At 49.0% G+C, this 15009-nt stretch overlaps 1 protein-coding gene across 1 annotated transcript in view; it reads left to right on the forward strand.

Annotated features, from left to right (window-relative positions):
• Window positions 1-11238, forward strand: part of mpped2a (metallophosphoesterase domain containing 2a) — a 42307-nt gene extending 31069 nt beyond the window's left edge. Inside the window, exons 5-7 of the mRNA XM_083691623.1 lie at window positions 9631-9746; window positions 10549-10662; window positions 11107-11238. Coding sequence (XP_083547749.1) covers window positions 9631-9746; window positions 10549-10662; window positions 11107-11225 — 349 coding nt within the window. The 3' untranslated portion in view covers window positions 11226-11238. The remainder of the gene's footprint in view (window positions 1-9630; window positions 9747-10548; window positions 10663-11106) is intronic.
• The last annotated feature ends 3771 nt before the right edge of the window (window positions 11239-15009 follow it).

Here is a 15009-nt window from a genome sequence, read left to right on the forward strand (position 1 = left end):
AGATGGCTCACCGCTCAGCATGGGTGTTAAGATGATCCAGGGGCAGCACCCCAGCCCCCCTCCAGCTCCACGCCCCACTCTGAGGCTACCTAGACAGGCACTCTCTGCCCCATCATATTCAGGGGGTGGGGGGGAGTGGGTTCCTACGTACTGTACACTGCAGCCCCGCTGAATATTATAATAAAGCTTGCGTGTGTGAGTGTGTGTGTTCTTATTTCAGGGACTGACTGTGCCCCGTGTGTGTATGTATGTGTGTGTGTGTGTGTGTTTGTATGTACAGTGACAGCCCCCCCCCCCCCCCCGCCCCAGCCCAGCAGGACTCGGGTCTTGTTTTCCGCCCCCATGCTGTGCCTCACGCTATGAGAGGATAAATATTTCAATATCCGAGGAATCCCTGCGTCCCAGACGGCCGGGGCCTTGGGTGTGGCGGGCACCACATTAGCGTTACCTTTTAGTCCTTTCTTTCCTGACATAAATTGCTGCTCAAAGTGTACCCACTGTCCAGGCCATTATTCTCAGTAGAGCTGGGTGGGAAAGGTCACCAAACTAAGTGCTGGCACAGCTGAAACCAACAGAAATAAAAGCACACATAAATAAGAAAAAGGCATCAGCGACAACAAGCCAAGACGCGGCCAGGGAAAGATGCTAAGTGCTGGGTGGGGGGGTTGGGGGGGTGGGGTGGGTGGTGTTGGTGGTTGAGCAGGGTTAGGGGGGATGTCTTCTGACTTTTCTCAGAAGTTTTATTTTTTTACCACAGAGACATGACATGAATGATTCATCGCGTAGAGACCAGAGGGCAGTTCTGTTGTTATTTGGTCAAAGGTGTGAATCAGACTTCTGAGGTCTGGAGACAGATATGCAAACGCACCTGAGGAGACGGAATAATCTTCATTCGCTCTCTATCCTCTCTGTAACACAATGGATTCGCCTGGATTGTGCAGTGAGTGGAGTGTGAGGGGTAACTTGGACTTCGACATTATCTCAAGATAATTGGAAGAATATGGGACTATAGTAAGTCAGTAATTGATAGTGGGTACCAGACAATTGCCTGCTTTCACGGTATTGTGAATGGTCAGGTATATGTAAAAAGACATTCATCAATGTGTGTGCGCATGTGTGTCTGTGCGTGTGTTTGCAATTCTCCCCCTACTTCTCTATCTCTCTCTCCCTCTCCCTCTCCCTCTCTCTCCCTCTCTCTCTCTCTCTCTCTCTCTTTCTCTCTCTCCCTCTCTCGCTCTCCCTCTCTCTCCCTCTCTCGCTTGCTCGCTCGCTCGCTCTCTCCCTCTCCCTCTCTCTCTCTCTGCCTGAGAGGTAAGGATTGTGTATGCTGAACCATCCATCACAGTGTAAACCCAGCAGCCGTAATTAAACAGAAGGCCAGCCCTCCTCGCTAGCCTGTTTCTCAGTGATAGCATTCAGATAGTCCTGATCACTTCCTTCCTCTGGCCCCCTTATGCACAACACAGGTGGTCTTATCTGAACATGCTGCACTCAGAGGTGGCTGCAGGAAGCCACTCTAACACCCCCCCCCCCCACCCCCCTCAACACCACACACACCCCTGGTACAGATAGGAGAACTTGGTTCTCAGACCCATCACCTGTCTGTCTATCTGTCTATCTATCTGTCTATCTATCTGTCTATCTATCTGTCTGTCTGTCTGTGTCTGTCTATCTGTGTGTGTGTGTGTGTGTGTGTGTGTGAGTGTGTGTGTGTGTGTCCACGTGTTGATGTTTGTCTGACTTCGAACTTAATCTAGAATGTTTTAGAATTTTCCTTTCTTCAAGCCAGTAGCCCCAAGCAGCTCCATTCACTGTCCAAACACAGGGCTCTCCCTGGGATGTCTGCTTACTTGTTTGCCTCCCTGCCTGCCTGCTTGCTTGCCTGCCTGCCTGCTGACTCCCCAGCTTGTCTGGCCCTTTGTACACACAATCCTCTTTGCTGATGTTTGCCTAGCTTTGTCCTTGTTCCGGTTTTTTTCTTTCCATACACAAACCCAGAGAAAACAATGCCAGTTTATGTGCTTTCCTGTGCCTATTGTTGCGACTGTTTCTCCGTGCCCTCGGTAACATCCACGTGTTGTAAGGTGAAGACAATACCCTCAGACTATGTCCCTCTATCTCTGCACTCACTCAACCTCCCTCGAGGCCCTTCCTGTCACCGACAACGCCCTCACCTTTGACCTTTGAACCTGTGGTGGCCGGCCGGCCGGCTGTGGTTGTGGGCTGTCAGTCGCTGGGTGAGGAACAAGGCTGGGCGTGTTCCCTGGGCTTTCACAGGAGGGAGCGAGAAACGGGGAGAGTGGTCGGACTGCGCTGCTAGGGATGCAGAGCACACACTGTGCTCACACACACACACACACACACACACACACACACACACACACGCCCTGTCCTGGCCAGATATTCCAACTTCTTAGGACAGCATGTTCTAATCCATATGTAATGAGTTCTCTTCCTCTCATGTTGAGCACGTTGAAGCTCTCACTCCTGATAGTAACTCATATGTGGTGTGATGTGTGTATGTGTGTGCGCGTGCGTGCGTGTGTGTGTGTGAAGAGCTGATGACCCCTCGGCGCTGTGATGTAGCGTAGCACGGCAGGGTCTTTCTCTAATCCCTCCTTCTCTCATTCCTCAAGCGACCTGCCATCCTTCAGGTTCTTATCATCGAGTTACACCAGGCAGGTGGAGCCGTTCTGCTCGCTGCTGTTCCCTTCCCTCCACAATGTGGTTTCTCAACCAGGTTCCAGACCTATCAAACATGCTCGGTGGCTGTAGCAGAGGAATGGAGAGAGGACTGAGTGAGAAGGAGAGACGTAGGTCCTTTTTATACGAGGCACTTGGAACGCACTGTTCTCAATCTGGGGGGTTGAAGAAAGAAGAAATGCCCCAGCATCAAAGTGCATTCCTTTTATTCTTTGTCCAAGAGAGAGGCAGAAAAACTGGAGAGAAAATAACAACATGTAGCCTCTGTCGACACACTTTATGTTGTTGTTGTTGTTGTTGTTGTTGGAACTACAAGTGGACTAGAAGTATAAGTAATGGTTGTCAGTGTCACAGAAGCAAGCACAGTTATTTCCCAGAGAATTATCCTCCCCCTCCCCTCCTCCCCCACCCGTCTCTTGTGTTCATTGTTCTGAAGGCTCAGGTTTATGGAGGCGGGGGTGGAGGAGGCAGGGGTTGAGGTGGGACAGGTAACGGGACCCCTGCTCCTCGTTCTGTGGGCAGGTTGAAAGGGCCTCGCTCCCTGCCCACAGCCCCAGACCAACTCTGAATGAGGCTAGCTGTACTGAGTCCCCCCCCCCCCCCCCCCCCCCTTTATCAGACAGCTCTCAGGTTTCTCTAGGCCTGCGTCGCTTCCTGACAGATCCATATTTCAAAGTGCTGTGGATGCCACGTTCACATTTGCACACATCTCTGTTCCCATAGCACCCCCTCCCCTCTCCTCCCCTCCCCTCACCTCCCCTCCCCTCACCTTCCATATCAAACACCACAGAATGAAACCAGGGTCAGACTCACACAGGGTCTTTGTACTGTGTTTCATATACATACTGACTCCAACAATCACACTCGCACTTAAACACACTCAAGCACCTATACACTTGTCATTCCTGTCTGGGGAAAAAACACTGCATTGACCTCTTTTTACATTTCTTCTTTACGGACCTTCCGTCCACATACCTTCCACGACTAATGGCTCTATTCAATTATTGCTGAAGGCGTCTGAGGCCACTGCGTCTCAATGTCATGATTCATTCAGTACCGCATGAATGCATGTTTGAATTCCTGTAGGAACCACAACTATTGGACTTATGCAGAATGTTAATGGTAAAAGGTAAATCTACACCGCGTGTCAACGCATACTCTCTCGGCACAAAAGAAGAATCGTGCTTTATCTTATTTTGAGAGACCAGGGGAGCGGTGTTGACAGAATGGGGCGCTGACTCGCAGCCCCCAGTCTGTCAGTGCCATGTCCCTGTCTGTACTAGCTCAGGGCAGCGGTGCTGTGGTTAAATGTTTAAAGGAGGTCTCGAACCCTTCAGAGAGTGAGGTTAAGGGTTCTAATCCCCCCCTGCTCTACTCAGTAACCCATGTGTCACACACACACACACACACACACACGCTGCCCCCCCCCCCCCCCCCAGCTCTGAATATTTCACTCAGGACTGAACTCTGAGGCCTTGTGCAGACACACACACACACACACACACTTGCATACACATACTGACATTCTCATACACACACACACACACACACACACACACACACAGACCCTCAGTTAGGATGGCCTTTGATGACAGTGTCTGCTCTAATCCTACGTGCCTCCCTGTGCTGGGGGCTCTCTGGGGAGAGGAGGGGGGGGGGGGGGGTAGAGGGCAGAGAGGGGGAGGCCGCTGGTTTTAATGATGTGCTGTTCCACTGCGACGGCTACGGTCTGATCCTGTCCGCTCTCATTTTATTCCCAGCCACGATGTTACGAGCTAAGGAGATGTTCCCCCTCTCACTGTCTTTCTCTCACTCTTTCTCTCTTTCTCTCTCTCTCGCCCACACACGCACACACACACACACACACACACACAAAACCTGTCGTCTTATGGTGGGAACTCCCAGAGTGTTTTGAGCAGCTGTGTCTGTGTGAAGTGGTCCGAGTCTGATACAGTAGTTGTTTGAGAGCAGCCTTGCATGGGTCAAACTGCAGCTGGCTGCATCTCTATGGAAGGGTGTGTGTGTGTGTGTGTGTGTGTGTGTGTGTGTGTGTGTGTGTGTGTGTGTGTGTGTGTCCCTATGGATCTAGCCCTGGGTAAGAGGGGTAACTCTGGTGGCTAACCCTTAGTGCCTCAGCGTTTGGCTGTGTGACCGCTACTAGATTAATCCATCCCATACTCCATCAGTCACTGAGCACAGGTTATTAGCACAGGGGCCACGGAGAGTGGACATACACACACACACACAGCCAGCCCCTTCAACCCTAGAACCTGCCCCCCCCCCCCCCCCCACGTCCCCAAAGTTTGTGGTGGCCTTGCTGGTGAGAGGCCATTTGTCAAACCCTGGTCGCGCTTGCCTCCTAATAATAAACCTACCTGGGCTCAGGGACCAGAGGCTCACACATTTACACACACATACACACATTTACACACACTCATGCACTGTGTGCACTCACACACTTTCACGTTCACATCCCCATACACACATTACACACACACACAGATGCACACCACACATGCCCACACTCATACACACACTCATACACACACTCCCATACACTGTCTAGTCCTACACTGTGTCAGGTGGTGTGTCCCGTGGGGCTTATAAAGGTCCCATTAACATGGCCTTCCTCATTGGTCCTGACAGTTTGATCAATTAGGCCCCTCCCCGCCTGACCCCTGGGCTGCTCTGACAGAGAGGTCACACACGATGGATCACTGGGCCAACAGCACACAGTCTCTCTCCCTCTGCCCTTCTCTCTCTCACTCTCCCTCTCCCCCTCTCTCTCTCTCCCCCTCTGGCTGTGCAGACTGCAGGGTAGTTTCTCCCCCTCTCCCTCTGTGTGTGTGTGTGTGTGTGTGTGTGTGTGTGTGTGTGTGTGTGTGTGGATATGCCCGTGGTGAAGGCTTGCCCCTGGGTGATATCAGCAGGAGCAGGTGTTCAGTGGTTGTAATGTAGAGAGTGACGCAGCAGCAGGAGCAGCAGCAGCACAGTGCTTTACCTCACACATACCCGATCTTATCAGCCTACTCTCAGCATGACAGAACACACTATCTCTCCCTTCGTGTGTGTGTGTGTGTGTGTGTGTGTGTGTGTGCGTGTGTGGGGGGGTGTACGTGTGTGTGTGTGTGTGTGTGTGTGTGTGTGTGTGTGTGTGTGTTTCGGGGCAGAGGAGTGTGAGAAAGAGTGAGTGAGAAGGATGTAAAGACAAGAAGAAAGACTTCCCAAATCTCAAAAATGCTTTGCGACAATCAGCGGAATTTGCACGGCAATCGGCGGAATTCTCCTTGTGTTGCACGCGTTTGTTTTCCATCGAAGGCATGTGCCTTTTGGAGGGAACAACGAGGCAGCAGGCAGCTGCCACAGGAATGGGACTCACTCCCACAGTCAGCTCCAGAGAGGGCAGGGGGATCTGAGCACATATCTCTGTGTGTTTACTAAACACTCTCTCCCTCTCCCTGACCTTCACACGGTAAATAAAGGTGGTAGGGCAGGTCAGGGACAGGACAGGGGGAGGGAGGGAGAGGGGGGGGTGGGGGGCAGTGGTGAAGAAAGGAGATGTGTTAAGAAGAACCTTTAGTTTAGAGGGAGACAGGTTAGGAACTATAAAAACTGTGTGTGTGTGTGGGGGGGGGCAGGTTAAGGAGAGGGGGAGACAGGTTAAGGAGGAGGGGATGGAGAGGGGGAGACAGGTTAAGGGGGGGCAGGTTAAGAGGGAGGAGGAGTGGGGGGGGTGGAGGGGGAGACAGGTTAAGGAGAAGGGGGTGAAGAGGAGGAACAGGGTAAGGAGAATCATAGGAAGAATAGTGTGTGTGTGTGGGGGGGGGGGGGGGGGGGTGGTGGAGGGGGAGACAGGTTAAGAGCGGTGTCAGGCCCGTTGAGACTTGTGCGCCGTTCTAATGATGTCCGTGGGCCTAATTGAATATTGACGTTCTGCGTACAAGGCTAAATGGGTTCTGTCTGACTCACCACTGCTGGGCACCAACGCTGCAACTTCAACCCGTTTCACCGTTTGATTCAAGAGGGAAAGGGGGAGGGGAGCGGGGGGGGGGGGGGGGGTCGTTAGGATCCTGTTACTATGGTAACAAGCATTAGTCTTTGTAATGCAATTTTTTTTTCCTATCGCATTCCAATGCCATCCTGTTGTGAGAGGAGCTCTGAAACTATAGACTTGGACTTGTAATCTTGCTTCGCTTACAACATGGAGACCCTAGAGCTGGATGTATGTAGACTCGTTCACTGTTGATTACTGTCGTGTACAGACCCTTCCAAACACGGCTACATTTGATCTACATTCAGACCGATGTTTGACTTCAAAGACGAGTCATTTCTTGAAGAGGTTGATGTTTTGACATCAGGCGTATCGAATGGTCAGTCTGTCAGACCCTCCCCCTGTTCCAGAATCGTTTTAAGAACAGTGTAAAGACAGTCGAGCGTTTCTAGCGTCCATGTGAATGTGTGTGTGAAGGGACCTGGGTCTGGTACTGATCCAGTTCGAGGTCCTGTATGCTGAAACATGCAAGTCTGTCCTCTTTGTCTGGTGCCCTGTCTGTTTCGTTTTATTTCTGTGATGCTGGTCTGGTTCCTCCTGTGCCCGCCTCCAGACGCTCCTCTTTGTTACCACGGTGACGTTCTCCAGATGGCGAGCGTCAAGGCGAGACTCAGGATGTAGCCTGATCGCGGGGGACGAGAGCTGAACCTCTGCACACATTCATGCACACTGCACCACGTACCGTACAGACACACACATTCACAAGTAAAAAGACACACACACGCACACAGACACACACGGCACTATGCTTATGTACATACTGCTCTACACACACACACACACACACACACACTGTAGCAGTATATAGACATACTGTACACTCTCAGCCTAACTGCTACACACACACACACACACACATACACACACACACACACACTGTAGCAGTATATAGACATACTGTACACTCTCAGCCTAACTGCTACACACACACACACACACACACACACACACACACACACTGCAGTACAGTACAGTATAATAAAACCTGTGTGTCACAGCCACATAGGAAACAATCTCTCCTTTATGTGACCGGGATGTCATTAATCTTTATGGAGGTTAACAAATGCGCTCGCATGGAAGGTATATTTCATAGGCAGACGCCCAACAATGGGGCCATTGTAGCCGTCCACTCCAACTCCCAGCCCGCTTCATTCCCTGCGTTTGGTTAGAATCAAGACTACACCTCACGTCAAGGTTTTCTGCTTCTCCTCCTCAGATGAATGTGTTTGCGCGCGGAAAACGTATGTGAAACACGGAGGAAAATAATGTCCGCCGCTTTTTTATTTATTTAGGCACAGGATGCGGCTATTTGTTTTGTGGAACAGGAAAAAATCGTCAATTTTTCAAACTTTGCCTGCCTTGCGATTACTCAAAACAGGCTCGGAAAGAATAGCCCGGCTACATTTCTCTCTGTACTTGGAGCAGAAAGCCCCCCGCGCCCGATTTGATTCAGTGCTTTCCAGGACTCTCTCTCTCTCCCCTCGCTCCCCAGTAGTATTTCTAACGGGGAAGTGGCAAGTCTTCACAGTAATCCATTAGACTTCCATTAACTCAGATCTGTGTGATTAGTTCTAATTAATCAGTTGAGGCGGTGGCCTTCAGTCCCCCCCCCCCCCCCACCACCCGCTCCTCACATTTCATTTCTTCTCTCATTTTTCAGCTCTCCACTGAGTGAGAGAATGAGGGAACGAGTGAACGAGCAAGCGAACGTGTGAGCGCCCGGGCTGGGGAGCCATTTCAGGTTGTTGTGTTTTTTTTTTCTGTTTTTTTTTCTTTTTGGTCAGAGCTCACTTCACTGGCATTCGATAGTCATTGGTTGTTGCCGGGGCATCCATCCCTCACTGTAACGAAGCCTATCGATGTTTCTGAAGGCCTGATTTCCCCGCTGGTCAAATACGATACACAAGTGACTCAAAATGGAACCCGCTGCCTGTGTCTGTTCCCTATGTTCGCTGACCGGTTACACCAGCTTGCTGAGGGGGCTTTGTTGTCCTGAAATGTTCTGGAAAAAATAGCCTGCATTTTGGACAGCCATTTCCAAGCAATGTTTACTCCGAACAGTGCTTACCTGCTGCTCTACAGACTCCCTATGAGGCAGGGGAATTCAGTCTGCTCTCTGGGTTGTTGTCTGCAGTGTGCGTCTGTTTAAACGTCATACTGAGATGCTGTGGGTGATGATGATGTATGGGCCCTTCCTCACTTGTCATTTTTCCACTGCCATTACCTCTATTGTGATAAATGAACGATCGATTTATCAACCAACCCCTGCTCCATCTTCTCTTCTCCTTCTCCTCCTCCGCCCCCCGCTCACATCTTCAACCTCCGCACGATCCCTTCATTTCTTCATCTGTTTGTACCTCCCCCCACCCACCCCCCTTCCTCCCGCTTCCATCCATCCTTCTCTCATTGTCAGGAGAAGCGGGGGGTCCTTTGTATCTACGGAGGGGAGGCTGCGACGGTGCCTGTCAGGCCGTGGCAGCAGTGTTAGATCCACTCTGCCTGAGGTGGCCCATCTCATGTCAATCAATCTGCTTCAGTCTGTCTGGGGGGGGGGGGGGGATGGGGACAAAGAGGGAGGGGGGTGGGGGGGGTGGTTGGATTTCAACCAGATGACACAGTCCATGGTTTCCCGATGTTTTGAAATTCACATTTGCTTGTGTGTGTGTGTGTGCTACGTTGTTTGTGTGTGTGTGTGTGTGTGTGTGTGTTTAATGTACAGAATCCTTACGTTTTGTTGGGGGGGGGGGTTATATAGAGGGGTCTATTCTAATAGGATTACTCTAGCCAGACGCCTCTCCATGGGCATGGCCTATCTTTGTAACAGATCCATGTTTTAACGGACTGTGTTTTGTCTCTCTCTGCCTGTGTCCCTGTAGGACCCCGTGGTTTAACGGTTGGGGGTTTAACCTGCCCCGGGGCCAGTCTCTGCTGGATAAATGGAACCAGGTCCCAGAGGGCATCGACATACTGATGACCCACGGCCCTCCCCTAGGTGAGTCCTATTATCCAATCACAACCCCCCTCATCACCATACCTAATGGGGCTGCCCCTCATTATTTAAATCGATGAATACATTTACATGGCTTTGCAGGAACGTGTGTCTGTGTGTGTGTGTGTCTGTGTGTGTGTGTGTGTGTGTGTGTGTGTGTGTGTGTGTGTGTGTGTGTGTGTGTGTGTGTGTGTGTGTGTGCACGTGCGCGCATGTGCATGCGCGTGTGTACAACATCCTCCTATGCATAATCAACTTTACCCTCCTCCCATGCTCCAACCTATCTGGCTCCACATTTCATAAGAATATGTTGAATATTGTTCCGCTGAAGTTGTTTACTCCTGAGGCACACAATGATTTTGTTTTTCTTGTTGTTTTAGCTTCGGTTGTGTTTGTTCCTCTGTTTCTTTGTGCTCTCCGCCTGGCTTTATTGAGTGATTTCCTTCCTCTCGCCTTCGGAAGGCGGCTGCTGCTGCGGCTGCTTGATTGCATGGAAACTCGATTTCGCACCAGTGTGACAGACGCTGGAAACGATTGGGAAGAAGGGAGAGGGGGGAAAGGGGCTGGGGGGCTGGTGGGATGGGGGGATGGGGCAGGCGGATAGAGGATAGGGAAAGAGAAGGGCAGGAGATAGGGGCAAGGGCAGGGCCTCGGGGCTGGACCTCTGCCTACTGCAAAGAGGTTTTTGGTAAGTGGATCAGAGAGAGGTGATGAATGTGTGTTGGTTCTCTCTCTGTGATTAATGTGTTTTGGTCTTTGCTCTCTCTCTCTCTCCCTCCCCCCCCTCTCTCTCTCTGTTCTGCAGGGTTCAGAGACTGGGTTCCTAAGGAGCTGCAGCGGGTGGGCTGTGTGGAGCTGCTGAACACAGTCCAGAGGAGGGTCCAGCCCAAGCTCCACGCCTTTGGAGGAATACATGAAGGTCAGATCTCACATCAGTCTACCACACCCTAATCCTAACTTTTAGAGGTAGAGAGAGGGGGATGGGATGGGGGAAGGGTTGGAGTTGGGGACTGAGAAAGGGGTTGATGGTATGTCCCTCGAGCTGGGGTGTCATTCGGGTGTTTGTGCCCTAATCTTCCTCTAGAATGAAGACAGGCTTCAGTGCTCACCAGATGAGGCCCTCTCCCTCTCCCTCCATCCTCTCTTTTTCTCTCTGTCCAACCCTCCCTCCAGTGTTTTTTTCTAGTTTTCCTGCTCTAATGAAACGTGTAGAAAAGAGAACGATTTTGAAATCGAGTGAAATCCCCAGTAGGGTTTTAGATGTGTCCCTCTGCCTGTGTCTAACGCTGATGATGCGTGGGACTCCCTGCGGCGCTTGTTGATGATGTGTTGGTCTCCTCCTCCTCCTTCTCCTCCTCCATAGGCTATGGCATCATGACAGACGGGTTCACCACGTTCATCAACTCGTCCACATGCACCGTCAGCTTCCAGCCCACCAACCCCCCCATCGTCTTTGACCTGCCCAACCCCTCCAGCTCCTGAGACTGACCCTCAGACCGCGGGGCTGGGGACGGGAGGAGGGGGGATGGGGGAGAGGGGGTAGGGGGTACGGTTGGTGGCAGCCAGAATAAACTACCAATTTTTTTTTTCTAACAAAATGTCAAAAGAATTCTACTAAGTGTTTATTTCCAAGACATTGGTCTTTTGTAAGCTGTCAGTGGAAGTGGAAAAGTGTGGGGTTGAGTAGAGGTTGGGGTATGAGGTTAGAGATGGGGTGGGGGGGGGGGGAGGGGCTAAGTGGTTAAACAATCTTGCTATTGAAGAAAATCGGTCAAATCTGTAAGATAAATAATGCTTTGTGAATTTGTACAATTTCCTTATTTTTTTGGTTTGTGTTGGCTGGAAATGTGGGTATCGGATGCCATTGTTTATTTTGTACTTATTTTTGTGTTCTGTTTTATTTTGTTTTTGTTTTTGTTTTCTGGACAATTCTGCTTTCTTATTGGCTGACAGGGACGCTGCCTTAAACTAGCTTTATCGTTCTCAGCTAGAACCCCACTCTCTGCCAGCTCAGAGAGAGCCCTTATTTATTACCCCATCAACACAGTCATACCACACCACACCACAGGGAGAGACATCTATCAAATTATATGCTTGAGACACTCTAACATCTCCTTCTGCAAATCTGATGAATTTGGAAAAAAAAAAATGTATAAATATATATATTATATATTCATGTTGTAAAACATCTGTACTAAAAGTTGTGTTGGTTAAAAACATCCTGGTGCGATTTTTGTTGTGCTCACCTGTACGTGATCCATTCTGTTTCTTTACTACTCCCATCAAATGTTGTTGAAATGTTTCTTTCATGTTTCTGTACTTACTCCCACCTTAAGGTAGACATTCATCTTGGATGAGAGAGGAAAGGTTCTCAGAGTTTAAGGCATTTCACAATCTGACAGGTGACTCTTTTTTTTTTTTTTCCCTTGAGACACACCTGCCTAAACATGGTTAAGTTGTACTTTAAATCGTAGATCTGATAGCATTTGTGTTTTTACTGCTTTTTTCTGATTTTGCACTGTGTGTAAATGCAATCTTGCTAGCACAAAAAAATGTTGCCAATAGTTTCTCAATTCTGCCACTGTAAATGCTCGCTCTTTTTCTGTCTTTCTTGCGCTCTCTCTCTCTCTCTCTCTCTCTCTCTCTCTCTCTCTCTCTCTCCCTCTCCCTCTCTCTCTCTCTCTCTCTCTCTCTCTCTCTTACTCAGAGAGTTAGTTTCCCTCTTCATGGAAAGTTTAGGTCTGCTCTCTGTCTTTCAGTTCATTGTGATATATTTAGCTGCCTTTATATGCAAATAAAATTGCAAGATTTTTACTTATGAAGCCTCCTCTTGTTTTTTAGTTTTTTTTATCAATCCCCTTCCTCTTAATTACTGCACAAACGGATTGTTATATCTCAAATACACAATTTAAATCCTGTACGAATGTCAATGGCTATACATTGCTTTGAGGGAGCCTAATTACTGGAAATGCGTTCCATTTTATTTCATGCCAATTTAGTTTGTAGTTTTATTTTTAGGCTGCACAATCTGCCGCCGCTGTTCTTTTGTGAGTTTCTGTGGGGAACCAGTCCACCTAATACGGAGGTTCCATCAACATTGAAGGTCTATTTAACAGCCTATAGAATATACATGAAACATTATATAACAACTGACAACACTGGTGCTTACTGTGAGACATCTTGTGATAATGGTGTGGGTGTTGTGAAGTATTTAGGATGTATGCCATGCCTGTTTTAAGGACATCATCCATAGCAGAGTTTAGCTTCAGAGGGCTTTATGTGGGCGTGTAAAACCCTAATCCTATTTATGACCTGGAACAGAGCAGTCCACCTTAAATCCAGGGGTAATGCTACATTGCATACAGATGTGGATGCTTTCAGAAGGCCAGTCATTTGATATTGAGAAGTGTATTTTACTAGCTCTATCTCCCTGTAATCCTATTAGTATCAGTGGGTCTGTCTACGGGTGCCAGGCTATGAATGAAATCAAGTCAAATCACGGATGCAACACAATGCGCTTTACAGGAATATGAATAAAAACAATTAAAAGACAATGAGACAAAACATAAGAGGATAAGTATCACAGCCATGAGAGTTGAAAACAGTCAAAGCAGAGAACAAGTGAGGACTGTGGAGACTAATGCATAATAAAAGCTCAAAGCCATGTTGTCTTATGCTCTGCGGTCGCAAAATATAAGACAAAAGAAATGGAGAACTGAATATGGCCCTGGAGTCCAACCATGGGGCCTTTTCACTCACAGCCAACACACATCCCTTCAAGGCCAAAAATAAAAACTGTCAGATTCTCCCAACCCCCTCACCGCCCCCACCTACCCCCCCCCTTCCCCTCCCACCGCCACAACATCAAAGCCAACCTAACCAATTAACTCTTCCCCCAAACGAGAGCGCACAATATCGCCCTGCACCCACCAGATCCCCCCCCCCCCCCATTTCCACATTACCATAATCCACTCTAATCATATTTACATAGTCCCACAGATGAGCAGGAGAGAGACAGACCCATGCTGGGTCCAATGTCTACATTCTGTGTGCTTGGTGTGGGAGTTAAGCGCACATGGACACTTTTATGTGGCGCTGTGTTAAAGCACATGTAATGCATGTTGTTTTTGTAGCGTGCCAATCCTTTAATGTATGCCCCCACGTTCTTTGTCTATAGAGGTAAGCGTCTGCAAACAAGCGCCCACCACCATGGGAGCCTTTAGAAGTTTTTCAAAAGAAATGGCGGCATGGGCTCTGAACCCACATGTACACAAATACACACAGAAAGAGCGAGAGAGAGAGAGACACGCACACACACACACAGACATACTCAGCTTTCATTGGGCAGCTACTGTCATACCAGTGCAAATGTTGTTTCATTGTATTCAGACTGTAGGGAACGAGTGTGAGCTGTACCTACGTGTGCGCGTGCGTGCGTTGTATTTTCAAATCTTGTATTTTCTCTGTTTCCATCCTCCCTCCTCTCTCCTCTCCTCCTCTCCTCCTCTCCCCCAGTCCCCACTCTCTTGTCTGCCTTTGAGTGGCTGTGTCAAGGTCTGTATCACTCCTCTCCATTGCTAGCCCAGGCATCTGCTGATGATGCTGGCTGTTTGTCGGGTTAGCCTTCGCCCGGCTGTGATGGATACGGGCCGAGAAGCGGTGAAGGCTGACACCCTGACCACCCTCACTTAGGAGTGTGTGCGAGGTGCAAAGTGTGGGGAGAACAATGTGTGTGTGTGTGTGTGTGTGTGTGTGTGTGTGCGTGTGTGTACACACACAGAGTCAGAGTGAGGAGGCTTACCCTGGTGCCAGAACTCTGCATGCAGTGTTTATGTGGTCTTAATTGCTCCACCAGTGGTATTATTGTAATCTGGAGTTCATTTGGCACCGGTTGAGTCGCTGTGAAATAATTCAGTAAATCAGAGCCAGGGAAACGCGGGCAGGTTTATGATTTCCATGTCCTCATCACCCGCATGTGGTACCAGTTATACGTCTTTTTAAGTCGTATTACTTTATCGTTTCAATTTAGATTATGAAGTTGTGCTGTGACATTTGGATACGGAGCATGCAAAAGTTCTGGATTTAATAGTTTTACTGTAAATCCCAAAATGTTTTATTGTGGTTTATTTCCTGTGTGAAAGATTTGGTTGATATGCAATCATGTTATACCCATGTTATTCTACAAGTCAGATAAACTTAGATAGATAGATAGATAGATAGATAGATACGTAGATAGATAGATAGATAGATATGTAGATATGTAGAT

Source organism: Argentina silus (assembly GCF_951799395.1).
Source record: "Argentina silus genome assembly, chromosome: 19".
Classification (NCBI taxonomy): domain Eukaryota; kingdom Metazoa; phylum Chordata; class Actinopteri; order Argentiniformes; family Argentinidae; genus Argentina; species Argentina silus.